Raw genomic sequence first — 25,383 nt, 5'->3', positions numbered from 1 at the left:
CATTATTTTACATTACTGATATAATATTAATTAAACATTGTATGCACTTTCCACAAACGATTGTACCCTATTTATGGAAAATGTATGTTGGAAATAAAAGCTAAATGTTCTGTGCCCTCATTTCATTTTCTTGATTCACAGGATGTCCAATGTGCAGATGTAGTCATGAAACAGAATAGTCTTTTTAATGTAATTTTAACAGTGATTTAAGGACACATTTGTGAGATTCACCACTGAAAGTTTATCTTGCATCTTGATGGTCCTTTTTACACAGATGAGGTAGTTTTCAAGAAGTATTGAACTCCATAATCCACCACTGTCAGCTTGATTGACTTCTCTGACATTAAAGAGCTTCTCATCAAAGTGTTAGTGGTTCGTAATCAAGAGAAGAAGAGAACGATTCAGTTCCGTCAACTTCTGTGGCATATGATAAAAATAAGCAAAAACTGAGCAATGGTTTGTGCCCTCAGTGGATCTTCAGCTTGAAGACTTTGGAGAGAGGTGTTTTGGCACTGGAGTACATCAGGTATGAACCCTCAGCTGAGGTAAAGAACTCCCAGTCACTGCATCCAATAGTGGGTAACCGATGGACAGGAACAAAGCCCTCATATCCCTGCCATCTGTGAGACACAAAAACAATAATACTGAAAAGAATCTGTCTTCATTTGCTTCAATATTCATTTATAGTTTATAGCACTTATATACTGTAATCATATCCTATAAGCCCTTTTCCTTCACACAATACAAAAATAAAAAGGTCACTTTTTATCTCCTTGCAATTCTGGCTGGATATTTATTTTTGGACATTTTTTCTCAGAATTATGAGGGGAAAAGCCAGAATTGTGTGCGATTTATTTAGTTTTTGTATTTATTTATTTGAAAATTGTTATTTCTAAATTTTGATATGTATACTGTGAGAAAAAAAAAAGTAATTTTTTATTCCAAAGTGGAAGTGGGTTTCCATATTATGATAATATTTGAGAAAATAACTATTGAAAATCATTTAGTCTTGTCCTGGCTATAGGCCTAGTTGTTGTATATCAGAAAATTGTTGTTTTATAAAACAATACCATGAACACCTAAGTGAAATTTATGGGTTTACTTATCTCTTAACCTGTTAACTGTCAGTTCCACTTTTTGAGTATAGGCCTGAAAATTACATTTCCAACTTAAATTGTAATAAATTTTGAATGGTTTGGAGCAGATACTTAAGGTTGGTCTCCTTTTAAAGAAGACACTTAGAAGATTATTGTAGAGGTGAAAAAAGTTCTAAAAATTATATTACAAAAAAGTTATGGAAGTTTAAGTTTATGAAAATATAAAATGTAAAAAAATGTATATTTATATTTTATGTAAAATATATAGTTTACGTAACATGTTTTACTCTAAAACAGCTAGAAAATCAAAACCAAAAATCTGAAAAAGTTGTGTTCCAAATTTGAGGTTGATATCTCAAAAAATGAGCTTTCAGTGAAATTTTGTTTGGGCGTAGTACCAAGCTTTTCCACTAGATGACCATCAAACCCCATTAGTAACCATATAAGGGCGGCTCTATTTCCATATATGGTATCAATATTTATGACGTAGACATCACATTCAGAAGTATTAAGGGTGGTATGGCAGTATTTGATTTCAATTCATCCTCTAAAAAAACACATAAAAGACATGCAACAAGAACCCTGGACGTACGATATAGTTCACGCTGCATCAAAAATTGAGAACCTATGTTTTTTCTTTATATTCGAAACACTTTTAGACCTTTTTTTCTCAAAAAATAGAATGAATTTTATCTTTTGAACACTTGATATGAACATGAATGGAGATTTTTCATGATTTTATATATGTATCACTATTTCAAAGTAAAGGTCAGAACTCTCTCTCTGACTCTTCTTACAAATGAACAAATTACAGTTGCCCTGTAAAATATAAAAAAAATCAGTTAGCAAATATGAAAACTAGAGTCTTTAAGCTTTCAAACGATATATAGTTTGTCAAGTTGCTTTTGTTTCAGACTAAGATATTACTGTTTAAATCATGTAATGGCAAGTGGGCCCACCGGTGGACAGTTAACATGAGTTACGATCTGAGTACAATGTTCAGAATCAAAATGAGCTTTATTGCCAGGTATGTTTACACATACGAAGAATTTGTTTTAGTGACAGAAGCTCCACAGTGCAACAGAATGACAGCAACAAGACACAGATAATAAAAAGAATAATATACAAAATAGACAATGTACAAAATAGCAAAAAAAACTATATGTAATATAGACAATTATGTATGTTTGAGCTTTCAGTCATTACCTGTATATAACACTGTTCAAAGAGTACGACGATCCATCATAAGAGTTGGCTACGACTAAGAAATGCTCATCTCCAACTGAAAAGAATTCCCAGTCCACCGCACTGTCATACAAGAGGAAATCAAGTCAAAAGTTGTGGATAATTTATTCTCAAACTTTATAGTGCAGGATTTACCTGTATGTTACAATGTCTTGGAACTTGAGGAACATCTTGGTTGCCATATCAAGTTCATATATAGTTGAGTTGATGGTATAGAGGCTTGGTCCGCTCTCACACAGCATGTGTCCATTAGCAAGAGCTAGGAAGACTCTGTTTCCAATCTGAAACATCTCCCAGTCTGTAGCCCCAAATGTCTAGAGATATATAGGTTGAGAAAGAAGAATAGATTTGGTCTGGTAACAATACATTTTCAAAAGCATTCAAGCTGCCATGGCTTTTATCATTGCCTCATTGTATTAAAGTTCGAGGTAAAAGCCTGCTTACACTATTTCTGATAAGTAGAAGTTAAACCTCAGAAGTATTTCTATACTAGGTTAAGATAGTTGTATGATACATTTATGGGAAACACAGTTGATACTGACTGCATTCACAACTTCATGAGATCCATATCACATCACTGTGATGTATGACTTTGATTTTGTTATATGGTAAGATCTCAAGATTTTAATTATAGTGTAACATCATCTAAACACTTGATATTAACAAGAAACTCTTCTTGTTCTTTTTCTTCCCCCGTAAAACACATCTGCACACAGGGAAATTCCCTTCTGAAACGCTGACAACATCACAAGCGGTGTGTCTGCCTTGTTAAGTCTGTTGACATGTACTTTAGATAAGTGATTTAGAGAAAATTCAACAATGATTGAAAAAATTTTAAATTTTTATACAATTTAGTGAAAGAAGCCATTACTCTTTCATCTGACTTCCGATTGCTAATTTAACAAAAAAAAAAAAAAATTTATGTTCAATAAAATGTCCTATTCATCCAATTTTTAGGCATATTTCTCCAAAGAAATCCTGTCATTATTACCCCAATTTTATTTTCTCCGTGAAACAAAAAAGATTTTTCCAAGCTGCAATTTTGCATTCATAGAAAATGGATGATAGAAATGGATTTTGGAGTTTTACCATCCCATAGACATTTTCTATAGCTAATTTTTCCTTTTGATTAAGTAAAAATATATGATATATTTAGTAAAATCATTTGCGGTGAAGAATGAAAAGTTTGTGACAACAGGATTTCAAGCAATAAATCTCTTCAGTAGCGGTTCAGGGTCTTTTACGGCGGTTAAATCATCTGTTCACCCTATACTTAAACAACCCCAGCTATACTACAGACGCCCCGAGGTGATTCTGTGAGAACAGGTGTCAGGTAAATCTAAAAAAAACATGTTGCAACTGGGAAACACCTACATGGGTCCATCATTCATCTTTTTTCATGTGCGTGTCATGATTTTCCACTTCATTTACCTGTAATATATTTCTGTAATTATATGTACACCTTTGTTTCCATTCAAAGTAAATAAGTTCTAAATGATCATCTAGTTTCAGTGATCCATTTGACTTTAAGCTATCAGAAAGTTCCAGAACCTTGGCATTCTCCATCACAGGCATTTTGAAATGAAATGCTGTCTAAACTCACCCTTATAGTCTGAAAAAGCTGAAAGGCTCCACCAAGCCAGATGTAGATGGATGAATCTGTTTGGGTGGAGGTGCCGTCAAATGCATTGGCCACTGCTAGGAAGTGGTAGGGCCCTACGGTGAAAAACTCCCAGTCATAAGCTCCTGATGTTGAGATGGTTTGGTTCACCTCAAATGTCTTAGTGCCTGGGTTCCACTTATAAACAATGCTGTCAATGTTGTGATTGCCATTCTCTGAAAGGGAAGACAGGAACATAATGTAAGGGTTTCAAATGATAATAAATGTAACTAATGGCACCTATTTTAAGAGCAGTAACTAAATGAAATGCTGATACCATCTACTGAACTGCATCAGAGGCTCAAAACTTATCAGTCCATACACTAACAGTCAAAATAATTAAGTTTTTTATGTATTTAAAAGTAGTCTCGTGCCAACCAAGACTTATTTATTTGATCACAAATAAAGGAAGCATTTGTTTTTTTTTTGTTTTTTTTTTTGGGGGGGGGGGGGGGGGGGGGGGGGGGGGTAATTGCGAGAGATAAACGTTTTTGGAAAAAAGGTAGAATTACAAGATATAAACTCAGAATTCTAAGTTTTTCATGCAGTTACACTTTCACATCACACCATTTATATTTTTTTATATATTTTTTTCCCCACAGAAATCTGAGTTAACATCTCACAATTATGTTTTTTATGCATAATAATAAAATTATTAGTTACTTAATTATTTTTTTCCATGGTGGATTTTTTTTTTTGGAATTTTTTTTCCATAGAATTGCGAGATTCAGAGGAAAAAAGTCGGAATTGTGATATAAATGCAGAATTATGAGATGTAAACTTGGAATTGCGAGAAAAAATGTCAGTATTCACACTGTAAAACCGAACAGTGAAATGAATTAATGTTAAATAAATGAGTTAATTTCACTCAACTAATAATGAAAGTTCATTGGACTTAATTGAAATAAATTCTGTAAACTCAAAATGTTGTTGTAGTAAGCTGTACTTAAAAGGATTGAGTTTTCTATCAGACAACAAGGAAAATAAATGTTGAAATTAAGTGTTATTTTGTGTGTTTTGCACAAGATTAACATAGGGAGACATAAGTTAGTACTTAAATGTTGTGTAATGTTAGGATTTGCATAGGTTTCGGTTATGTTGTGTTACCATTATGGTGAAGAGTAGAGCCTGTGGTTAGGTTGAGGATGGACAGCAAAATTTAAAGACTATATGTGACGCTGAACCACAAAACCAGTCTTAAGTGGCTGGGGTATATTTGTAGCAATAGTCAAAAATACATTGTATGGGTCAAAATTATAAATTTTTCTGTTATGCCAAAAATCATTAGGACATTAAGTAAAGATCATGTTCCATGAAGATATTTTGTAAATTTATTACCGTAAAGATATCAAAACTTGCTAAGAACTTCATTTGGACAAATTTAAAGGCGATTTTCTCAATATTTATTTTTTATTTTTTTGCACCCTCAGATCAAGGATTTTCTAATAGTTGTATCTCGGCCAAATATTGTCCTATCCTAACTTTCAGATTATGTATAAATCTCAATTTTCGAAATATTTAGACTTTAGACTGGCTTTGTGCTCCAGGGTCACATATATACTGCATGTTGTATGACTAGTTACATGCAAGTGTATAGTGAGAGTCTTATTGATAACTACATTAGCATGTGCTAGTGTGAATTTGCTAATTAGCACTTAATTATAAAGATCAGAATGAATGAGCTGTTTATGGAAGCAAGTTGTTTGACAATATTGTGAAGAGTGGGTTGGGATCATAGAAGAGCGGCTCTCAGCCCCGCCCCATTTGTAATAAAAATTTTAAGCTCTACTAACTTAAAAAAAAAAAAAATTGAGCTTGTTTACTCAAATATGAGGCATTAAGTTTCCTCAAATGTTTAGAGTATTCTTAACTTATCAGGTTTTACAGTGAAGTCAGAGTTTATATCTCACACATGACCCAAAATTGCGGGGGGAAAAAATTCAGAATTGTGAGACTTTTACATTTTGATTTTTTATTCTGTGATGGAACAGGCTATTCTTTAATTGTATGGCAAATGCATCTTCAAATATCAAATATTTTGTGATACACAGATGAAAGGAAGTTATATGGGTTTTGGAAAGACATGATGCTGTGTATGAATTTTTTTTTCTTTTATCAGTTTAGGGCAGTTATGTATAAGCCTAGTTAGGCACCAAGGAATGGTGTTGGACCAACCTGTTCGGTGATTAGCCACAGCTAAAAAAGCTTCATTATTAATATGAAAGGCCTCCCAGTCACGAGCGCTGTGTGTCTCCAGGGTCTGATAACGCACAAACTTCAGCCTCTTATTACTCCACCTATAGATCACAGACAGCTCTCGCTCTCCATCCGCTGGGCCCACTGAGTTCGACACCGCCAAGAACATCTGGCACACATACAACACACACAGTGATAAATGAGCCTGATACAGACAAACAGAGATAAAGTTACACTTGTCAGTCAGCCTGTCATTTGGCTATCATGAATCCAGCTCGCTAAATTTAGAACAGTGTGAAGATCAGATGGTAGATATACTGCACTATATAGCCTAGTATGAGTCATAATTTCACTCAGGCAAAGAGTTTAGTGATGTTTCAACTGATACAAATACAAACTCGGTGATATAATGATGATGATAATAGTCGTAAGGGGCTGCAGGTTTCAACAAAGAACTTTTATTACTTCCTATTCTTTATAATTCAAGATCTGTGTGATAAAATTAAGACTAAACAATTCCACTGCAGACAGACAGATGTGTATAAATGATTCATTCGGGGAAGGGAAAGCGTCAGACTTTAAATTAATTTCTGTGATTGACTACACTAGTGATTTAAAGTTATTGCATATGTTTATACTGAGTGTAAGAAACACCACATCAAAACACACCTGTCTCCTGCAGTGCAGTGTAAAGTCTGTTCTCTGTGGATGATTGAGTGGAAACGTGCAGATCACACTTATGGTACTGAAACATATCTAGTGTGTCTCTAAACCCAGTCTCAGTTCTTACCTGCCCCTTACCTCATTCCTGACTGCAAGTCTCCCTTAACATTTCACCTCAGGCCTTTTCTGCCAGTAATTCTTTTCTAATGAAGTGCCAATCACTGCTCTCTACAGCTGCACTGTATAACCTTTGCCTGTTTAACTGCAAATTCAAGTTTAATTCAAATTCAAATCCTCTGTTTAATGAGTTTCTATGTCATTGATGTGACCCTCATTGTTTTTTTTAATTCATGCATTTTATTTATTTTAAAACTTTGACTTCTATAAAAATTTCAGTGTCAATTTCTTAGTTGAAATTAATGATGATATTTGTGTAATTGTTGTTTATCATTGTTTTTTTAAATATTCTAACCTATTAATTTAAAAAAGCAATTATTTTAGCTTTTAAAAAAGTAAAAAACAAGAGTGAAAACTGTGACTAGAATACACATCCTTTACAGTTTGAATCTCTTAAAAATAAAAAATTAATGTTTACATTTTTGTACTTGTTTTTACCTTTTTACAGTTTCTTAGAAATTAAATGTGATATTTTAGTAGCCGTATTTTCCACATTGTTTTTTTTTTCTGTTCTATCAAGTTTTTTAATAAGACACAATTATTATTAAAACACACAAAAAATTGCAATTTAAAAAAAATGGCTAGGTGATATAACTGTCCAAAGATTGTAAAGAAACCACAGAAATGCTGAAATTCAAATTGAATTTTTTTTCCTGAAAAACCTGCCAAATCAAAATCAGTACCATGAAATATTAGACACTTTGGTTTTAAAAGAATTGTAAAAATCGTATTAAATTGAAATGATTAATATGTCAAAACTTTTTCTCACCTTCCTCCCAATAGTGAATTGCTTCCATGCCTGGGCCTTAAAGGTGCTGATGTTCTGGTAGAGCTGGAAGTGGCCGTGGTTCCAGCGGTAGATGGCAGAACCTGGTTTGTTGGCCCGATGAGCCATTGCAGCAAACAGCCCAACAGAGGGAATCTGGAAGAGCTCAATGTCCAGCGTCTCTGAGGTGGTGTAGAGGTCCTGGTAATCGTCTACATAGTCTAGTCTGTCTTTCTCTGTAGATTGAATAGCATTAAATAGAGCTGCTGAACACTTCAGCAGACATGACACAAACAAAAAAAGCATCCCCAGGGTTTTTTCATGGTAATCATAAAATACTATTGTATTACCCTTTGATATCATCCCCGCTGTCACAGCAGTTTTTGGTAAATGAACTGATCCATTATGCTTATGGTAGTGAACAATTATAAGATATGAGATTGGACTATTGCATCCTTAAAAAGGACTCAAATCTCTGTTGCATGATTGTTTAGACTTTTTTCGAAAAACGCTATCGTAGAGCTCTATGTATAGATACAGTATATATTAAAAAAAAAACAATACCCAAATATCCAACTTTATTCACACATACATACAGTACACTCATGTAAAAATATACTATATAGCATGTGTGTGCATGCGTGTGTGTGTGTTCAATAAGTATATCAAACTATACCCATGAAATTGACTTGACAGGTCATAATCATAAAGTTAAAATTAGACAGTTTGTTTTAAATCTAAAATAATGATAATAAAAAAGTGATCTTTAGTTTCCTACCTTGCAGCATAGAGTGCCAGTATGCACCATCACATAGGAAAAGGCCTCTTTTAAGAGTGTCAAACCAGAGTTGTCCCTGCTCTGCCGCAGTGCATGCTGGTTTAGACCCCAGAGTCACACGCACCTCCGTCTCTGAAGATTGAAATGAGAATCTTTTTGAATGACATGAAAATATATTGTATTTGATGAAATCTGTGATTAATGGATTATTAAAATATATTTTTTGATATGTTAATGAAATTGCATGACTATTTGTAATGGATATACCTCATCAAAAGAATATGGATATGAAACAAGTGTTTCAGCGTTTCATCACAAGCGAAACAATCTGTCTAGTCAGCTCAGGCTGGGAGGGTGTTAAAGTATTAACCAAGGCATGTAATCTAGATCAAAGCTGCCATTAGCTAATTTAAATAGTCAATACAAGTGATATAAACATAGCATTGTTTGTCATGCCCGAGATGTGTGCCAGCGTAAACCCACACCCACTCAATCACTGACAGCTCTCACTGCAAGCGGCAGAACCCCTGTTTTGCTTTTCAGAGCGATAACAAGTGTCAGATGTTTAGTTTGGGACCATAACCAATCCGTCCACGGGCGATATGCCATCAGTGTGGTCTTTCACACCACAGATCTGTTCTTTTCTTCAAAATGTTGTCCATGGCTCCAGTCATGAGATACCATAATTTCTTTGTAATGGTTCAGTGTAACTCAGTGTTAGCATTGGCTTGGTTGATATGTTTAACCATCTTATTTTCTTTTAAGTATCTCAGTTTAAATTTTTATTATGCCCCTATATGTGTATATATTATGTCATGTGTGTATATATTAGTGCTGTCACTAACGATTAATCGCATCCAAAATAAAATAGTTGTTTACATAAAATATATGTGTGTGTACTGTGTATATTTATTATGTATATATAAATACACACACATGCAAGTATATATTTTAGAAAAATATGTTGTTTATATATTTAATATATTTATATATATAATAAAAATGATATGAATATAAATATAGACTTGTAAATACATGTAAATATTTTCTAAATATATACTGTATGCGTGTGTATTTTTATATACATAATAAATATACACAGTACAAACGCATACAGTGGTGTGAAAAAGTGTTGGCCCCCTTCCTGATTTTTTTATTTTAATGCATGTTTGTCACACTTTAATGTTTCAGATCATCAAACAAATTTAAATATTAATCAAAGCTAACACAACATGCAGTTTTTAAATGAAGGTTTTTTTTTCAATGCCGTTAAAACATAACTGTGGTTTATCACACCGGAGTTCAGTTTCTCTAGCCACACCTGTTCGCAATCAAGAAATCACTTAAATAGGACCTGCCTGACAAAGTGAAGTAGACCAAAAGATCCTCAAAAGCTACACATCATGTTGAGATCCAAAGAAATTCAGGAACAAATGAGAAAGAAAGTAAGTCTGGAAAGGGTTATAAAGCCATTTCTAAAGCTTTGGGACTCCAGCGAACCACAGTGAGAGCCATTATCCACAAATGGAGAAAACATGGAACAGTGGTGAACCTTCCCAGGAGTGGCCGGCCGACCAAAATTACTCCAAGAGTGCAGCGACGACTCATCCAGGAGGTCACAAAAGACCCCACAACAACATCTAAAGAACTGCAGGCCTCACTTGCCTCAGTTAAGGTCTGTGTTCATGACTCCACCATAAGAAAGAGACTGGGCAAAAATGGCCTGCATGGCAGAGTTCAAGACGAAAAACGCTGCTGAGCAAAAAGAACATAAAGGCGCGTCTCAGTTCTGCCAGAAAACATCTTGATGATCCCCAAGACTTTGGGGAAAATACTCTGTGGACTGACGAGACAAAAGTTGAACTTTTTGGAAGGTGTGTGTCCCATTAAATCTGGCGTAAAAGTAACACAGCATTTCAGAAAAAGAACATCATACCAACAGTAAAATATGGTGGTGGTAGTGTGATGGTCTGGGGCTGTTTTGCTGCTGTTTTTCAGATGTCTACCAAAAAATCCTGAAGGACAATGTCTGGCCATCTGTTCGTGACCTCAAGCTGAAGCGACCTTGGGTTCTGCAGCAGGACAATGATCCAAAACACACCAGCAAATCCACCTCTGAGTGGCTGAAGAAAAACTAAATGAAGACTTTGGAGTGGCCTAGTCAAAGTCCTGACCTGAATCCTATTGAGATGCTGTGGCATGACCTTTAAAAGGCGATTCATGCTCGAAAACCCTCCAATGTGGCTGAATTACAACAATTCTGCCAAGATGAGTGGGCCACAATTCCTCCACAGCGCTGTAACAGACTCATTGCAAGTTATCGCAAACGCTTAATTGCAGTTGTTGCTGCTAAGGGTGGCCCAACCAGTTATTAGGTTTAGGGGCCAAGCACTTTTTAACACCGGGCCATGTGGGTTTGGATTTTGTTTTCCCTTCATAATAAAAAACGTCATTCAAAAACTGCATGTTGTGTTTACTTGTGTTATCTTTGATTAATATTTTAATTAGTTTGATCTGAAACATTAAAGTGTGACAAACATGAATAAATGACTCAAAAAATAAAAAATCAGGAAGGGGGCCAACACTTTTTCACACCACTGTATTGTCAGACCTCTGTGGTGTGTGTCATGTGTTCCCGCCTCTTGTTTCCTTATTTGGTTTGTTTCCTGTCCTTGTTTAATGTGATTATTAGTTAATTCTGTTCAAGCTGTGTTTTAGTCATTAACCTGTGTATTTAAGTTCCTACCTGTTCAGTTTCGTGTCGTCTGGTCTACTCGTTACTCCCCGGTGTTCCTGTCTGTGTCTACTTTGCCTTGTCTTTCCCTGCCTTGTTTGGATTTATTAAAGACTGTTATTTTGAGTTTTATCCTCGTCTGCGTGTTCCTGTATCCTCCTCGTGTGTGCACCGTGACACATATATTATGAAAACAAAAGCTTTTATTTTGTAGGCGATTAATCGCGATTAATCATTTGACAGCACTAGTATATATATAGAACACAAGTTTTTTAATAATATCAGTTATTCTATAATATAAATAATAAAATTTTATAATGTCATATAATTTTATAATGACTTTGTGTGCTAAACATAAAAATTAACATGCTATTTAGTGATAGCAACCTTTATAATTGTTGAAAATTTAATTGTGTTCTAGTCATATGCATATGGGTTATATTTAATTATGTGTGTGTGTTTATATATATATATATATATATATATAGATTAGGGCCGGGACTTTAACGCGTTAATTTAGATTAATTAATTACACAAAAATAACGCGTTAATTTTTTTTTAACGCATTTTAATCGCACTTATTTTTGCACCGCGGAACGTTTCTCACTGGATGAGTTTCGACGGACCGATTATACTGGAGCACCAACTAGCGTCAGAACGGACTTGCGTTCGTGGAGACCGGTCTTGGCTAGGGCTGGGTATCGAGTTCGATACTTTTTAGGCACCGACCGAATTGCCTCGATACCACCGAGTATCGAAAAACGTCTTGTCGTTCGGTACCAAATTTCGATACCTAAGGGGTTAATCTCATCACATCAGTGAGCCAATAAGCCTGCATCACTAGCTGTGTTTGACTAGAAACGGCAACGTGCAGATTGATCAGTGTTTGACCTCCGCGAGAGCGTTTCGAAAGCGCACGGAGCAGTCAGCTCTTTAAATCGCGCGGTTTGTTTATTATACACAGACTGAAGCTCGAGTGACGTTCGCGGTCATTTCAGCGTCTGCCGCCTCTCTAAATGAGGACATGAACAACATCTCCAGACCTGCTCTGAAAGTCACTTCATGAGCATTTTACCGTTTGATTCGAGTAAAACTAACTCATCTCATATACACACAGAACTGTAAAGGTATTCCAGGCAACCCGTCAAAATAAAAGTTCGGTTTTAATATTAACGGTATTAATATTGTTCAGCAGACAGTACATACTGCTACTACTAGGCTACTATTAAAATTATTAAAACTTTTTTTTTTTTAGTAATGATCACACAACAGTTATTCCATGTTTTAATTTTAATAGTAACCTCCCTTTGTTTGCCAAAATGAATAAACTTTGATTTTCAATAATTTAAAGAGAAATTAAATTAATGTTTTATGTCTTCATTTGAAAACCAGATACAGAACACAGAATTTCTGAGGAAAAATAAAACATTTCATAAGGCTATTTTAAGAATAATTTAAATAAACTAAGTTGTTTTTATGCATTCAAATAATTAGACATACTACACCAGAATTTAATAACAATAAAACATGTGGTGAAAGAAAATAAAACACCCACTTATGAAAGTGGATGAAGATTTTAAATTTCTTGAAGTCTTTAACAACCTAGAAATGATGATTCTGTCTGAGCTATGTGTTTTAAAATGAACACGCACTAATGTAAACGTAGCCTAACAGATGTGTAAACTGAAAACAATTTGAACTTTATTAAAATTATTTATTTATTTATTGTGTTGGATATATTTTGTTCCTTTGTGCAGTGGCTCAGGAGATGAGACTTTGAGTCTGTATAAATATCAACAAGCTAAAACAAAATATTTTTTTCAGATAATGTAATCTTATTAAAACTGATTTTATAAAATTGGTATCGAAAAAAGTACCGTTCAGGAACCGGTATCGAACTCAAGGTATCGGTATCGATATCGATACCCAGCCCTAGTCTTGGCAAGCTTCCTTGGAAGAACAAACTCGGAAGGACGCGAGAACACAGAACGCACACTTATGAGAATTGAGATGTAACTTACTGCATTCCTGCTTAACTGACCGCATAGTCTCAGCATAAGAAACGGCCAATGAACAATAAATATTACAAAATGTCATATCATAACTTATTAAAACATTTCATACTATTATAGATATTACTTTCATATAATTGTATTGTTTTATTTTACAGCGTTATATGTTTTACTGTTAAGATTCATTTTAATATGCCAATAAAAATGCAGACTTTCTCCGGGTCTTATAACTTTATTAAAATTAACCAAAACAAAACGATAAATGTTTACTTTCAACTTGAAGAGCCGTTAAGTATTTGTGAGAGCGACTTTAAAGCTTACAGGCTTCCGTAAACCGGCCACCCACAGCGTTTTCTGGGATTTCTAACGGCTCGATTCTCTCAAGTCTGCACTCGATTCATCCTCATTTTCAAGAACATATCCGGGCACTTTCATGCATCCTCTGTACTTGCGTTCTTGAGAATTGGAACTGAACTTCGACGGTTAACGAGAACACAAGGACGCAAGATCGCTGAAGAACGCATATTGAGAAACAGCCAAAAACAAACCACAGTGAACATGGACAAAGAAGCTGATGAGACCGCTTTGGTTGGCCCTGTGGATGGGAAATTTAAAAATCCATATAAAAAAAACTTACTTCTCACTGTTCTCAGGTCAAATATTTATATGCGATTTAAAATGCGATTAATTTCGATTAATTAATTACAAAGCCTCTAATTAATTAGATTAATTTTTTTAATCGAGTCCCGGCCCTAATATAGATATATAATTTTTGTTGTTGTTGTTATTTTAATATTTAATATTTAACATCATTTGAATTAAAATATTTTAGTTTTACCATATGGAGGAAGCAGGACGTCATTCAGTTGGGATTTCACTGGCAAGTTTGACAGGATTGTAGGGATAGAAAGCTCAACCAATGATGGTTTGAAAGAGGGACAAACACGTGGCGTTGCGTCTGATCCAGGCAAAAGGACGAGTTGCCGCACTAAACCCTTAAGAAAGAAAAAAGATCATCATCTTACCAACAGATATGTTTGTGTGTTTGCTAATATATTTTAAATAAAGCAAATTAAATAGCAATATCAGAATCCTTACAGAGAACAGGCCTTTCCACTTCCTTCGACTTCCAATGTGGAATCTAGAGCCATCAGTGCTGAGATCAGAGGGAAATGGCCGTTTATGGACCCTGAAACCCATCAGGGAAAGTACATTACTCACAGATCTCAACTTTGAACTGAACTCCTGCTTCACTGCTTCACTATTTTTAATACTACTATCTAATAAAATGAAATTTGCATTGAATTTGTATCTAATTGTTCAGAAATTCAAGAGTGCAAGAGTATGTCCACATTTTGGCCAAGAAATTGTAAGCAAAAAACTAAATTTAGCTCTGAGGTCATCTATATGCCTATATATTGTGGGGTCTTTCCACTACCGTCACAGACTCACAGTTCCAGTGGGATGCCGCAGTCCAGGGTGAGGGTGGCATGGTGACCGCTGACGGCTAACACCATACTGTGCCAGTGGTTGTCCGCCAGGCGGATTCTTTTAAAGCTGAGACGCTCCCTCCCCATTGAGCCCTGATAGATGAGATGAACTTTCTCTTTAGAGAAACGCATGCCAAGCAGGAGTTGATCGACATCCTCCTTCACTACAGCGAACAAGTACTCATTCTTCTGAAAAACAGCAAGCACAGATTCAGTTCAGAGACACAGGAAAGATAGTCAGGTTTATGTTGTCTTTCATTTGGCTCAATCACAATATCATTGATGTGATATTTTTATATCAATCAAATTAAGTTTTAAAGAAATAGTTCTCCCAGAAATGAAAATTCTGTCATCATTTACTCTCCCTCATGCCGTTTTAAATTTGCATGGCTTTTTTTCTTCTGATGAACATAAAAGAAGATATTTAGAAAATTGTTGATAACCAAAAAATTTGGTTCCCATTGACTTTCGTTATGGAATACAGTGGAATACAACTATACAGTGCTGCTTGAAAGTTTGTGAACCCTTTAGAATTCTCTATATTTCTGCATAAATATGACCCAAAACACCATCAGATTTTCATACAAGTCCTGAAAGTAGACAAAGAGAACTGAATCAACCAAGTGAGAGAAAAATATTTTATTTATTGAGATAAATGACCCAGTGTTACATATCTGTGCGCTGCAAAATTATGTGAATCTCTTGGATTAGCAGTTAATTTAAAGGTGAATTTAGAGTCCATCTGTGCAGAGGTGTTTTCAGTCAGTGCAATGACTATCAAATGTCAGTACGTGACCTGTTTTATTCAAAGAACAGGGATCTATCAAAGTCTGATCATGTTTGTGGAAGTGAATCATGTCATGAACAAAGGAGATTACTGAGGACCTCGGAAAAAGAGTTGATGTTGCTCATTAGGCTAGAAAAGGTTACACAACCATCTCTAAAGAGTTTGGACTTCACAAATCCACAGTCAGACAGATTGTGTACAAATGGAGGAAATTTAAGACCACAGTTACCTTCCTGAAAAGTGGTCGACCAACAAAGATCACTCAAAAGCACAACGTCTGTGAGGTTGGTAACTTCTAAGCAACTAAAGGCCTTTCTCACATCGGCTAATGTTAATGTTCATGAGCCCTCCATCGGGAGAACACTGAGCAACCATGGTGTGCATGGCAGTGTTGCAAGTAGAAAGCCACTGTTCTCCAAAAAGAAAATTGCTTGCTAAAGATCATGTGGACAAGCCAGAGGACTATTGGAGAAAGGTTTAATGGATGAATGAAACCAAAATAGAATTTATTTGTTTAAATGAGAAGCTATTATATCAAGAGAACGTGGGTCATGCAGCAAGACAACAACCCCAAGCACACAAGTCATTCTACCAAAGAATGGTTAAAGAAGAACAAAGTTAATGTTTTGGAATGGCTGAGTCAAAGTCCAGACCTTAATCCAATTAAAATGTTGTGGAAGGACCAAAGCAAGCAGTTCTTCTGAGGAAACCCACCAACATCACAGAGTTTAAGTGGTGCTGCACTAAGGAATGGGTTAAAACTCCTACATGTTATTGTGCAGGACTGAGCAGCATTTACAAGACACTTCAGTTACTGCAGCAAAAGGGGGTCACACCAGATACTGAAAGCAAAGGTTCGCATACTTTTGCAACGCACAGATATATAACACTGGATCATTCTTCTCAATAAATAAATAACAAAGAAAATATTTTCCTCTTACTTGTTTGATTCGGTTCTCTTTGTCTACTTTCAGAACTTATAAGAAAATCTGATGATGTTTTGGGTCATATTTATGCAGAAATATAGAAAATTCTAAAGGGTTCACAAACTTTCAAGCAGCAATGACGTAAACAGTGAAGCTCAATGAAATATACTTTTGAAATTTAAAATATATTTAGTTTAAATAATCATCTGCCAAAATATCTTTCATGTGGCAAAAATTACAACAAAAAAAAAAATTTAGTATAGGGCTTGCAGCAAAAAAAATTTGCTGCATGCCCAATCTCAAAAGATCAGGGAAAATTTAAGTCCTAGTGAAATGATCACATGACTACAATGCACCAGAGTCCATATAATGCACCCTGCTTGAGTTTGGAGTAAAATATCTTTTCTCAACTAAAAAATTTACAAATATTGAGACTTATTTAATAATTAAGTTGAAGTGGACACAAGCATCTAACGCTTAGCCAATCTGTGCATTAGATGTCATTATAAGCATACCTTCATTCTGGTGTGAGACACTTTTACAGTGGCCACTATGGAGAATTCTGCAGGGAAGAGAGGGCAGTTAATGAAGAGCTGAGATGATGGAAAAGTGAGTGCCTGCGTAGGACTGAAGAACTGGACCCCACGAGCGCCTCCCTCCTGCACCATACGGACCCCAGACAGAGCCTCTCCGTTACGGGGCAGCACCCGAGACAACAGGTCCACTGGATAGAGATCTGGAGAGAGAGAGGAGAAAGACTTAAGAGAGGAGTTGAGGAAACATGAAATTGAGGACCCCATGCCAGAAACAAGGATTGGCTTATAAGCACGCATGGTCCAGTAAGCCAATGCTGTAACTACACCCTCTGGGATTTTTCTTTTTTTTTTTAAGTACAAATATGTGGTAACCTGTACCGAAACTAGTACATATTTGTAAAATTTTTTAACCCTAAATTATATATATTTGTACCATAAAGCTACACTTTTATTACCTAGTGTGTACATATTAGTAACTTTCAAAAGGGTCCCAAATGTTAGTTAATGACAGTTTTTTTTTTTTGAGAGTGTACCACAAATACTTCTTAGTCTAAATTAAATGTCAATAGGATTCATTTATTCATTCAAGGGCCCTCAAAAATATGAAATTGACAGCTCAGAATACAGTAGTTTCTAGTCAGGGGTTTTGGACTGTGCTTGTTCTTGTGATGCCATCAAACAATCAGCTTTGTTAAGACATTATTTTCCTTGTGGTCATTTTATTTGTCAGGTGACTGACTCAAAAACTTCTGTGCCTAGAACTGAGTGCTCATTAGTGAAGATGGGAGCAACAAGTTTGCATACTTCCGAATTTGTCTGCAAGAACTGAATAACATGCCATTCAAAATGGGAACGCTAATGGATGGATTGCAGACTAACTTAATTCCATGAAGTTCAATAATCAGTAAGTGCCCAAATTACTTTTGTATTCATTTTGACCACAGTTGTATGTTTTAATACAAGAAAATAATTATCTTTGTGAAATGGCATGCATGTGCCATCATTCTCTAAAATAAATAGCATTAGATTTTATACTTTGTAATGTAATGCTATTTACATTTATGTGTTTGACAGGCGTTTTTTATCCAGAGTGACTTACATTGCAGGCCTACACATTTTATCACTTCTTGTTTTCCAATGACCTTGGCACAGCGATCAGTTTAAGCTACAGGAAGGCTATGAAATCCATTCATGTGGCTTATGAATCTGAATACTGTTAGTGGCCAATGTATTTTTGCATCTGCGGATGGGAATAGCTCTTGATGTAGTTTATCTCCCAAAATATGCAAATTGCCTTCCATGCAAAATATACAGAGGAAAGAGGGGGAGACAGAATATTTATCAGCTCTCTCAGGTTCACAGAATTTACAAAACCCAGAAATTTAAATTATTGTTGATATACAATGGCATGGTTTAAAAACGTAATTGTCGGCACCGATAGCCTTGTGGGCATTGCACTGACATGAGCGTCCCGAGTTCGAATCCCGACTCAAGGACAATACAAATCTTATTAAAAAGTTTTATTAGCACCCGAAGTCTATGACTTCAAATGACTGTTGTTTTCCTCAAAAGTGTACAGAATTTTAATCTAAAATATGTAAAGTGAAGTAAGTGTATAATGACAGTGTAAGTTTCAACTGATGCTCTCGTATATGTTTTACTTTCCTACTTAATTTCCAAACTACAAATAAATGTGTAGGATGCTTCAAATGAGAACACACACACTGATGACAAAGAGATGTCATCTATAGATGTTCGGTGACAGGACTGCAATTCCCTAAACATTCTCAACATTCTTTGGTTCGTCCACATTATTGTGGTATTTACAGCTTCTATTGTAATAACAGTCCTTCAGCTGAGCTCATTGCCCTAATTATGGACCATTTAGATGGTTTGCGCTTGACATACAAAAGCAATATTTTAAAATACCACTTAAGGAATTTACTTTGGTAATCTTCTGGTAAACTCTTTTCATATTAGCATTTTTCATTTTCTTATTTCTTTTGCATTGGTATCTAATGTAATTGCCTTCGTGGTATGAAAATGGGAGAATTTAAGCCCCAGGGATGTCACCGGGTTTGGGAAGAGTTTTACATTTTTCCATTGTAGAGACCAAGCCGTGAATCAGTATGACAACATGGATACACCACCAGTCCTGTGAAGCTGCCCATCTCTCAGTGAAAACATTTGTGTGGCAGAGAATTCACAAATTAGAAAGCATTCATTTCTTCTATTAAAGGGAGAGTACACCCGAAAAATGAATTTCTGTCATCATTTACTTACCCTCAAGTCGTTCCAAACACAAAAGATATTTTGACGAATGTTGGTAAGTCAGTTTCTGTTCCCAATTGACTTCCAGTATTTATTTTTGTCATACTATGAAAGTCAGTGGGGACCAGCAACTGTTTGGTTACTGTCATTCTTCAAAATATCTGCTTTTATGTTCTAGCTAAAGAAAGAAATTCATACAGGTTTGGATAAAACTTTAATTTTTTAGTACTTTAATTTTTGGGTGAACTATCCCTTTAAGTGACATTGTGGTGGTCCACACGGCACATGATCAATTAATGACAAAATAGATTTTTATTGTCTGAAATTGAAATTGTGACTGTCCTGCAGTGTCATTTCCACCATAACTAACAACGTTTGCCCTATAAAGTTTAAAAACTGGCTACCAAGGGCACAAACGTATAAGTTAAATAAATTCTCGAGAGAAATGTGAGACACAAGGTGTGTGGGGAAAAAAAAATCTAACCTGTAATTTAATAATTATGTGAAGAGTGTAAAAATACCATCTAATTGGATGTGATTAGTATAAATCAAATTCTAGCTATTAAAGTAATCTCATAGTTTTCAAACAAAAGTTGTAAAATTTTAATTTACAAATTTTTAAAATACAGTTTCCATAATAATTTTCACCGCTGTGAATGACATGAAGGTAATTAGTATCCATAGTTGAAGAACTATCTTTCTATACACACAATCCATACTCAGATTGAGGATTTTTACAATCTGAACCTGATCTAATCTGAAGAATTTTATTACATATTATGATTTTATTTAGTCACTTTTTCTTAGTGTCTGCTGATAGAAAGATAAACAGATTGTAGTACCAGTGCTTTAAAGATGAACAGTTTGTTGTCATATACATATTATTCAGCTATAGCATTGAAAATACTGGTAATTAGAGAGCAAATAAACAGGGTTATGTGCGGTCTCTCACCTGTACAGGGTTTCCATGGCACTACGGTCACACTCTCCGTCAGTGGCAGAAGCAGCAGAAACAACTGCAGTGCAAGTAGCCATGATGATGGCACCAAGTTATGCTGTCCTTCCATTAGATGTTGATGTGTCAATAAAAAATGTCCTTACAAACTTTTGATTGGCCACAAAAATGTCCAAAACATGAAATTCAGAAAGTTGTCTGCTGGTCAAGATGCCTTTATGTCCTGTATTCTTTGTTCCTTGAACTGTCCAGAATAGAGTCTGTCCCTCATTGTTTAATTTTAATAAAAGAATCAGTTCAACACCAATGAGCCATTAGCTATTTAACAAAGTGATTTCTTAAAAAAAAAATCACAAATATATGTGAATAGCAAGCACTGAGTAATGTTTCAATACACAATACAAACTATGAAAATTCCTTTACTTCTTTCCAAGAAAGTCCTTCCTCATCCACTTTAAAGCTAATCATTAACAAGCAGGTCAAACAAGTCAGAGCCAAAATACTCTGAAAGCTGTAATCAAAGTCCTGAACATCCACAAGCCTGTGCTTTTCCTCTCTTTTTCCCTTTTGCTCAGGTGCGCAGAGGCGTCCACAGCAGTTCCTTCACCTGTCACCTGCAGGGTCAGAGGAGCATGTCAACAGATCACAACTACAACTGAGAGCTCAAGGGGCAAAAGCGGTGTATTTAGAGAGACATTCAAATGAAACCATGTCAACACGAGAGGAGGGGCTCAGAAGGAGGTACAGAGGCTGAGAGAAAGGCAGACAGAGAGAGAGAGAGATTTCCTGCGGTCCTAATCTCAGTATTTCATTGCTTCATAACCCTCCTCCCTCCCTCTCTCTCTATCTCTTTCTGTTTTATTTTCTGCCTCTGGGTGAAGTCCCTCTCTGTGCCCTGATCTGGTTCTCAGGCTCACTTAGTATTTTTTTTCTTCTTGACCTTTGCTGATCTGCACTCAAAACTCTCCTTACAAACATGTAGGTGTACATAAAAAAAAGAAAGAAAAAAACGACTTTTTTAATCTTAATTGTTCAATCTTTTTTAAGCAAGTTCAATTATTAGATTTTTTTTTATTTAACTGATTTAATTCATGCTTTTTTTTTTTTTTAAGATCATACATTTTCAATTTGAAGCGCAAGCAAGGAGAGCTAAAGATGATGCCGTGATTTATTGCAAATTAAATGTAGAGTTTGAGATTGAAATTAAATATTTGTGATTAAGGATTAACAATTCAAGATGAAGTTTACAATAGAGTTTTTTGAAAAACTACAAATTGTAAATTAAGAATGAAGATTAATAATTTAAAGGTTCAAACTTGACTGATCTCCAAACCATGTGGCAGTGGCAACAGGAACAGGAAGTCAAAATGTAAAATAGTTTGGTTTTACTATCCACTGTGAAGAGTCCAGATCACATAAATAATCATTTAACCGCACCTCTTCTCAACAAGCTGCTTGATTTGAGGTATCATTCATGTCTGATACATCCCAGACTAGTTTTCCCAGCAGCTGTTTTTGTTCTCTCGGTCTCTCCCTCTTCTGGTACTTTCTGGGATGCACAACCCACTAATGGCTAAATGATGTGGGTTTGACTAATTAGTGAGACAGGTACGGTAATTCAACATAGTTCATCCTTCCCTGTAAATTTGAGCAATATTAATAGTGATGCTTGGCTTAGCAATCTTTAAAGTACAGCAGACCACTCAAGACAAAGCATACATGATCACTCACTACAATAGCAGATTTGCTAATAGTTTGTGAGCTTATCCAAACAACATCTGAGGTTAAAGACCAGCATGCAGTTCACCTGACCCCACTTCACCTTTGTCACTTAAAGTCTTTTTTACATCAAAGCTGGCAGAAAAGAAGGAACATTAGGGATGTTAAAAGGGGAGGAACACAGCAATTGAAATTCCTTTGTGAGCAGCAGAACGGCCTTTGACAAACAGTTCACTTGTAGTATGTAGTGGATATTAAAGCGCTGTGCTGCCAGTTCATGAACTCCGGACAGAATCCTGCCTTCCGAACCTGCGTATTTATAAAAGATAGGCTAATCAAATTTTAATCCCATTTGAGGAAAGTCCATAACAGACTTCAGAGACAACCCTTTATCACAAAACCGTGTTAAATGCATATGTTTTCATACCTCAGCTTGTTTTACTTCATAGTTTTGATGACTATTTAGGAAGATAAGAAGCAGGGCAAACACTGAGGGGGAGTAGTCTCCACCAATAATAAGATATGACCAAATTGTCCACCCCAGTTTGATATGTGACATTGATGTTTTAATATTTAACAGTTTTAGAAGTTACATCTTAATTTTTATTTTTATTTTTTTGATGGCCAAATTGACACCACCAATTGTTATCTGACAATATTTGACAAAGATTTAAGTTAATTTAATATTTTTGATGGCCAGATTGCCAGAATATTTTTAATGGCTACAGTGTTGTCCTCCAATATTTGAGATTTGACAATACTTGACAAGAAGTTTTGAAAGATAAATTGATGGCCATATTGTTGTCCCCAATATTTCATATTTGGCAATATTTGACAAAATGTTTTAAAAATTACATTTATCTTTTAACGGCCAAATCGTCTCCCCCAATTTAATATTCAACAATATTTTAACAAAAAATTGCATTACACTTTTAATGATGAAATTATCACGCCCAGTTTAATATTTGACAAATTGTTTTAAAAGTTGCATTTTTAATTTTACAGTTTTAATGCCCAAATTGTCACCAGCCAATAAAAAAACACCACCCCAATATTTGAACAAAGTCATATTTATATCTGTTTAACAGCTAAGTAATTCCAGAGCAGCACTTAAATGGTGGACAGACTATAAGTAGCTGAAGAACAAAATACTTGACATTTTTTGTCATATTTAGTTTTGGATTAGAAATATAGGCTGTCATATACAGTGGCATGCGAAAGTTTGGGAACCCCTTGCAGAATCTGTGAAAATGTGGATAATTTTACCAAAATGAGAGAGATCATACAAAATGCATGTTATTTTTTATTTAGTACTGTCCTGAGTAAGATATTTTCCATAAAATATGTTTACATATAGTCCACAAGACAAAAAAATAGCTGAAATTATTAAAATAACCACATTCAAAAGTTTGGGAACCCTTGGTTCTTAATACTGTGTGTGGTTACCTGGATGATCTACGACTGTTTTTTTGTTTTGTGATGGTTGTTCATGAGTCCCTTGTTTGTTCTGAACAGTTCAACTGAGCACTGTTCTTCAGAAAAATCCTCCAGGTCCTGCAGAATCTTCAGTTTTCCAGCATCTTTTGCATATTTGAACCCTTTCCAGCAGTAACTGTATGATTTTGAGATCCACCTTTTCACGCTGAGGATGATTGAGGGACTCAAACACAACAATTAAAAAAGGTTCAAACATTCACTGATGCTCCTGAAGGAAACACGATGCATTAAGAGCCGGGGGGTGAAAACTTTTGAACAGGATGAAGATATCCAAATTTTTCTTATTTTGTTGAAATATCATATTTTTCCATTTAGTACTGCCCTTCGGACACGACAGAAGATACTTGCATGTTTCCTGGAAGACAAATGAAGTACAATTTACCTTGATCTTCAAATTCAAAAAGTTTTCACCCCCGGCTCTTAACAGTTACTGCTGGAAAGGGTTCAAATATGCAAAAGATGCTGGAAAACTGAAGATTCTGCAGGACCTGGAGGATTTTTCTGAAGAACAGTGCTCAGTTTAACTGTTCAGAACAAACAAGGGACTCATGAACAACCATCACAAAACAAAAAAACAGTCGTAGATCATCCAGGTAACCACACACAGTATTAAGAACCAAGGGTTCCCAAACTTTTGAATGTGGTTATTTTAATAATTTCAGCTATTTTTTTGTCTTATGGACTATATGTAAACATCTTTTATGGAAAATATCTTACTCAGGACAGTACTAAATAAAAAATAACATGCATTTTGTATGATCTCTCTTATTTTGGTAAAATTATCCACATTTTCACAGATTCTGCAAGGGGTTCCCAAACTTTCGATCCCCACTGTATGTGATTCATATCATTCATAATTGAATGTAACGACACAAGAAGCATCTCTCCATTTAGAACATATTAGGCATACAAATAAAATCGGATGGACATATATTTTAAAACAATATTATTTGCAAACAATATTAAATCTGAAGATATTAAATTCTTAAGAATTAAATCTGATTTTTAAAAAAAACAATCTTGTTCTTTTAATGTTCTTAATTCTCTTTATACCCATAATCCGTTTAAATAATTTAATTACATAATTCCTTTAAATAAAAAGACCAGTCTTTTAAATACAGAAAACAACCCCTGAAAAAAAGGTACTTCCCAATATCCAAGACATGGTTAAGTGAGTTCTTTTGAATGTAACTTTAAAAAAGCATCTTGTGAGCCATATATGGAATCAAATGTAAATAAGACGGCTCATTACAAATTAACCAGAGTTCTGTTGGTTGATGCAGGTCAGCTTTGATGTCAGTCTCAGGGTTGGGTGAACAACAAACTGGACTCTTAGTGAACCTGTTTCAGATGAAACTGTTCAGGAGTGGTTTGACGCATGATGGAGAGAGGAGGGAGTGATAGAGAGAGGTGTGTGCCATGTTAGTTCTTCTTTGAAAGCTGTTGTGGTCTCACATCTGACCCTGAGGCTGAGCTGTGCTTTCATTATCAGCACTGTGTGTGAAGTATCAGACATGTTTAGACAGGCAAACTCATCATCAGCTAACTGCAGGGTTTGATGAGATTCCAGAAGAGATGGACGCAGTCTTGTTCTTATGAATTTGATTTGTTCAGTGAGCCTGATTATAAGTTACAAGTCTGTTTTGATAGGATTGTGGACAGAGGAAATAAAATATGAATAATAAATATAACTGTGCATCATTAGGATAGCAAAATATTAGCAGAATTAAGAAAATGCTTCTAATACACAATTTTGTTGGGTCTCCACTTGATGCTTGATGGGAAATCTGGGTCTTGAAGTTGAGGACCAATGCGGTGGTGTAATCTGGGATTCACTTTGGAATGTTAATCATATTGTAAACATATATTTTATA

General features: G+C 35.2%; 1 protein-coding gene across 1 annotated transcript; it reads right to left on the bottom strand.

The window, feature by feature from the left end:
• Window positions 1-92: 92 nt before the first annotated feature.
• Window positions 93-20,885, bottom strand: tspeara (thrombospondin-type laminin G domain and EAR repeats a). The gene is made up of 12 exons (XM_079378069.1): window positions 20,291-20,885; window positions 17,047-17,267; window positions 14,781-15,007; window positions 14,427-14,517; window positions 14,167-14,323; window positions 8,583-8,714; window positions 7,808-8,040; window positions 6,178-6,367; window positions 3,946-4,178; window positions 2,478-2,656; window positions 2,304-2,405; window positions 93-620 (listed from the first exon to the last, which is right to left on the bottom strand). Exons 1-12 carry the CDS (start codon window positions 20,403-20,405, stop codon window positions 467-469), a joined length of 2,034 nt encoding a protein of 677 aa, XP_079234195.1. The 5' UTR covers window positions 20,406-20,885; the 3' UTR covers window positions 93-466.
• Window positions 20,886-25,383: the final 4,498 nt, after the last annotated feature.

Source organism: Barbus barbus (genome assembly GCF_936440315.1).
Source record: "Barbus barbus genome assembly, chromosome: 25".
NCBI lineage: Eukaryota > Metazoa > Chordata > Actinopteri > Cypriniformes > Cyprinidae > Barbus > Barbus barbus.
This window is presented reverse-complemented; position numbering and strand designations above follow the sequence as displayed.

Excerpts from the sequence above, each read along its gene's own strand:
- tspeara (XM_079378069.1), bottom strand. The coding sequence starts at position 20,405 with ATGGAAGGACAGCATAACTTGGTGCCATCATCATGGCTACTTGCACTG. Across the intron at positions 14,518-14,780 it reads TGCGGCATCCCACTGGAACT|GGTCCATAAACGGCCATTTC; the intron begins GTGAGTCTGTGA and ends GATGGGTTTCAG. Across the intron at positions 621-2,303 it reads TTGAACAGTGTTATATACAG|ATGGCAGGGATATGAGGGCT; the intron begins GTAATGACTGAA and ends TGTGTCTCACAG.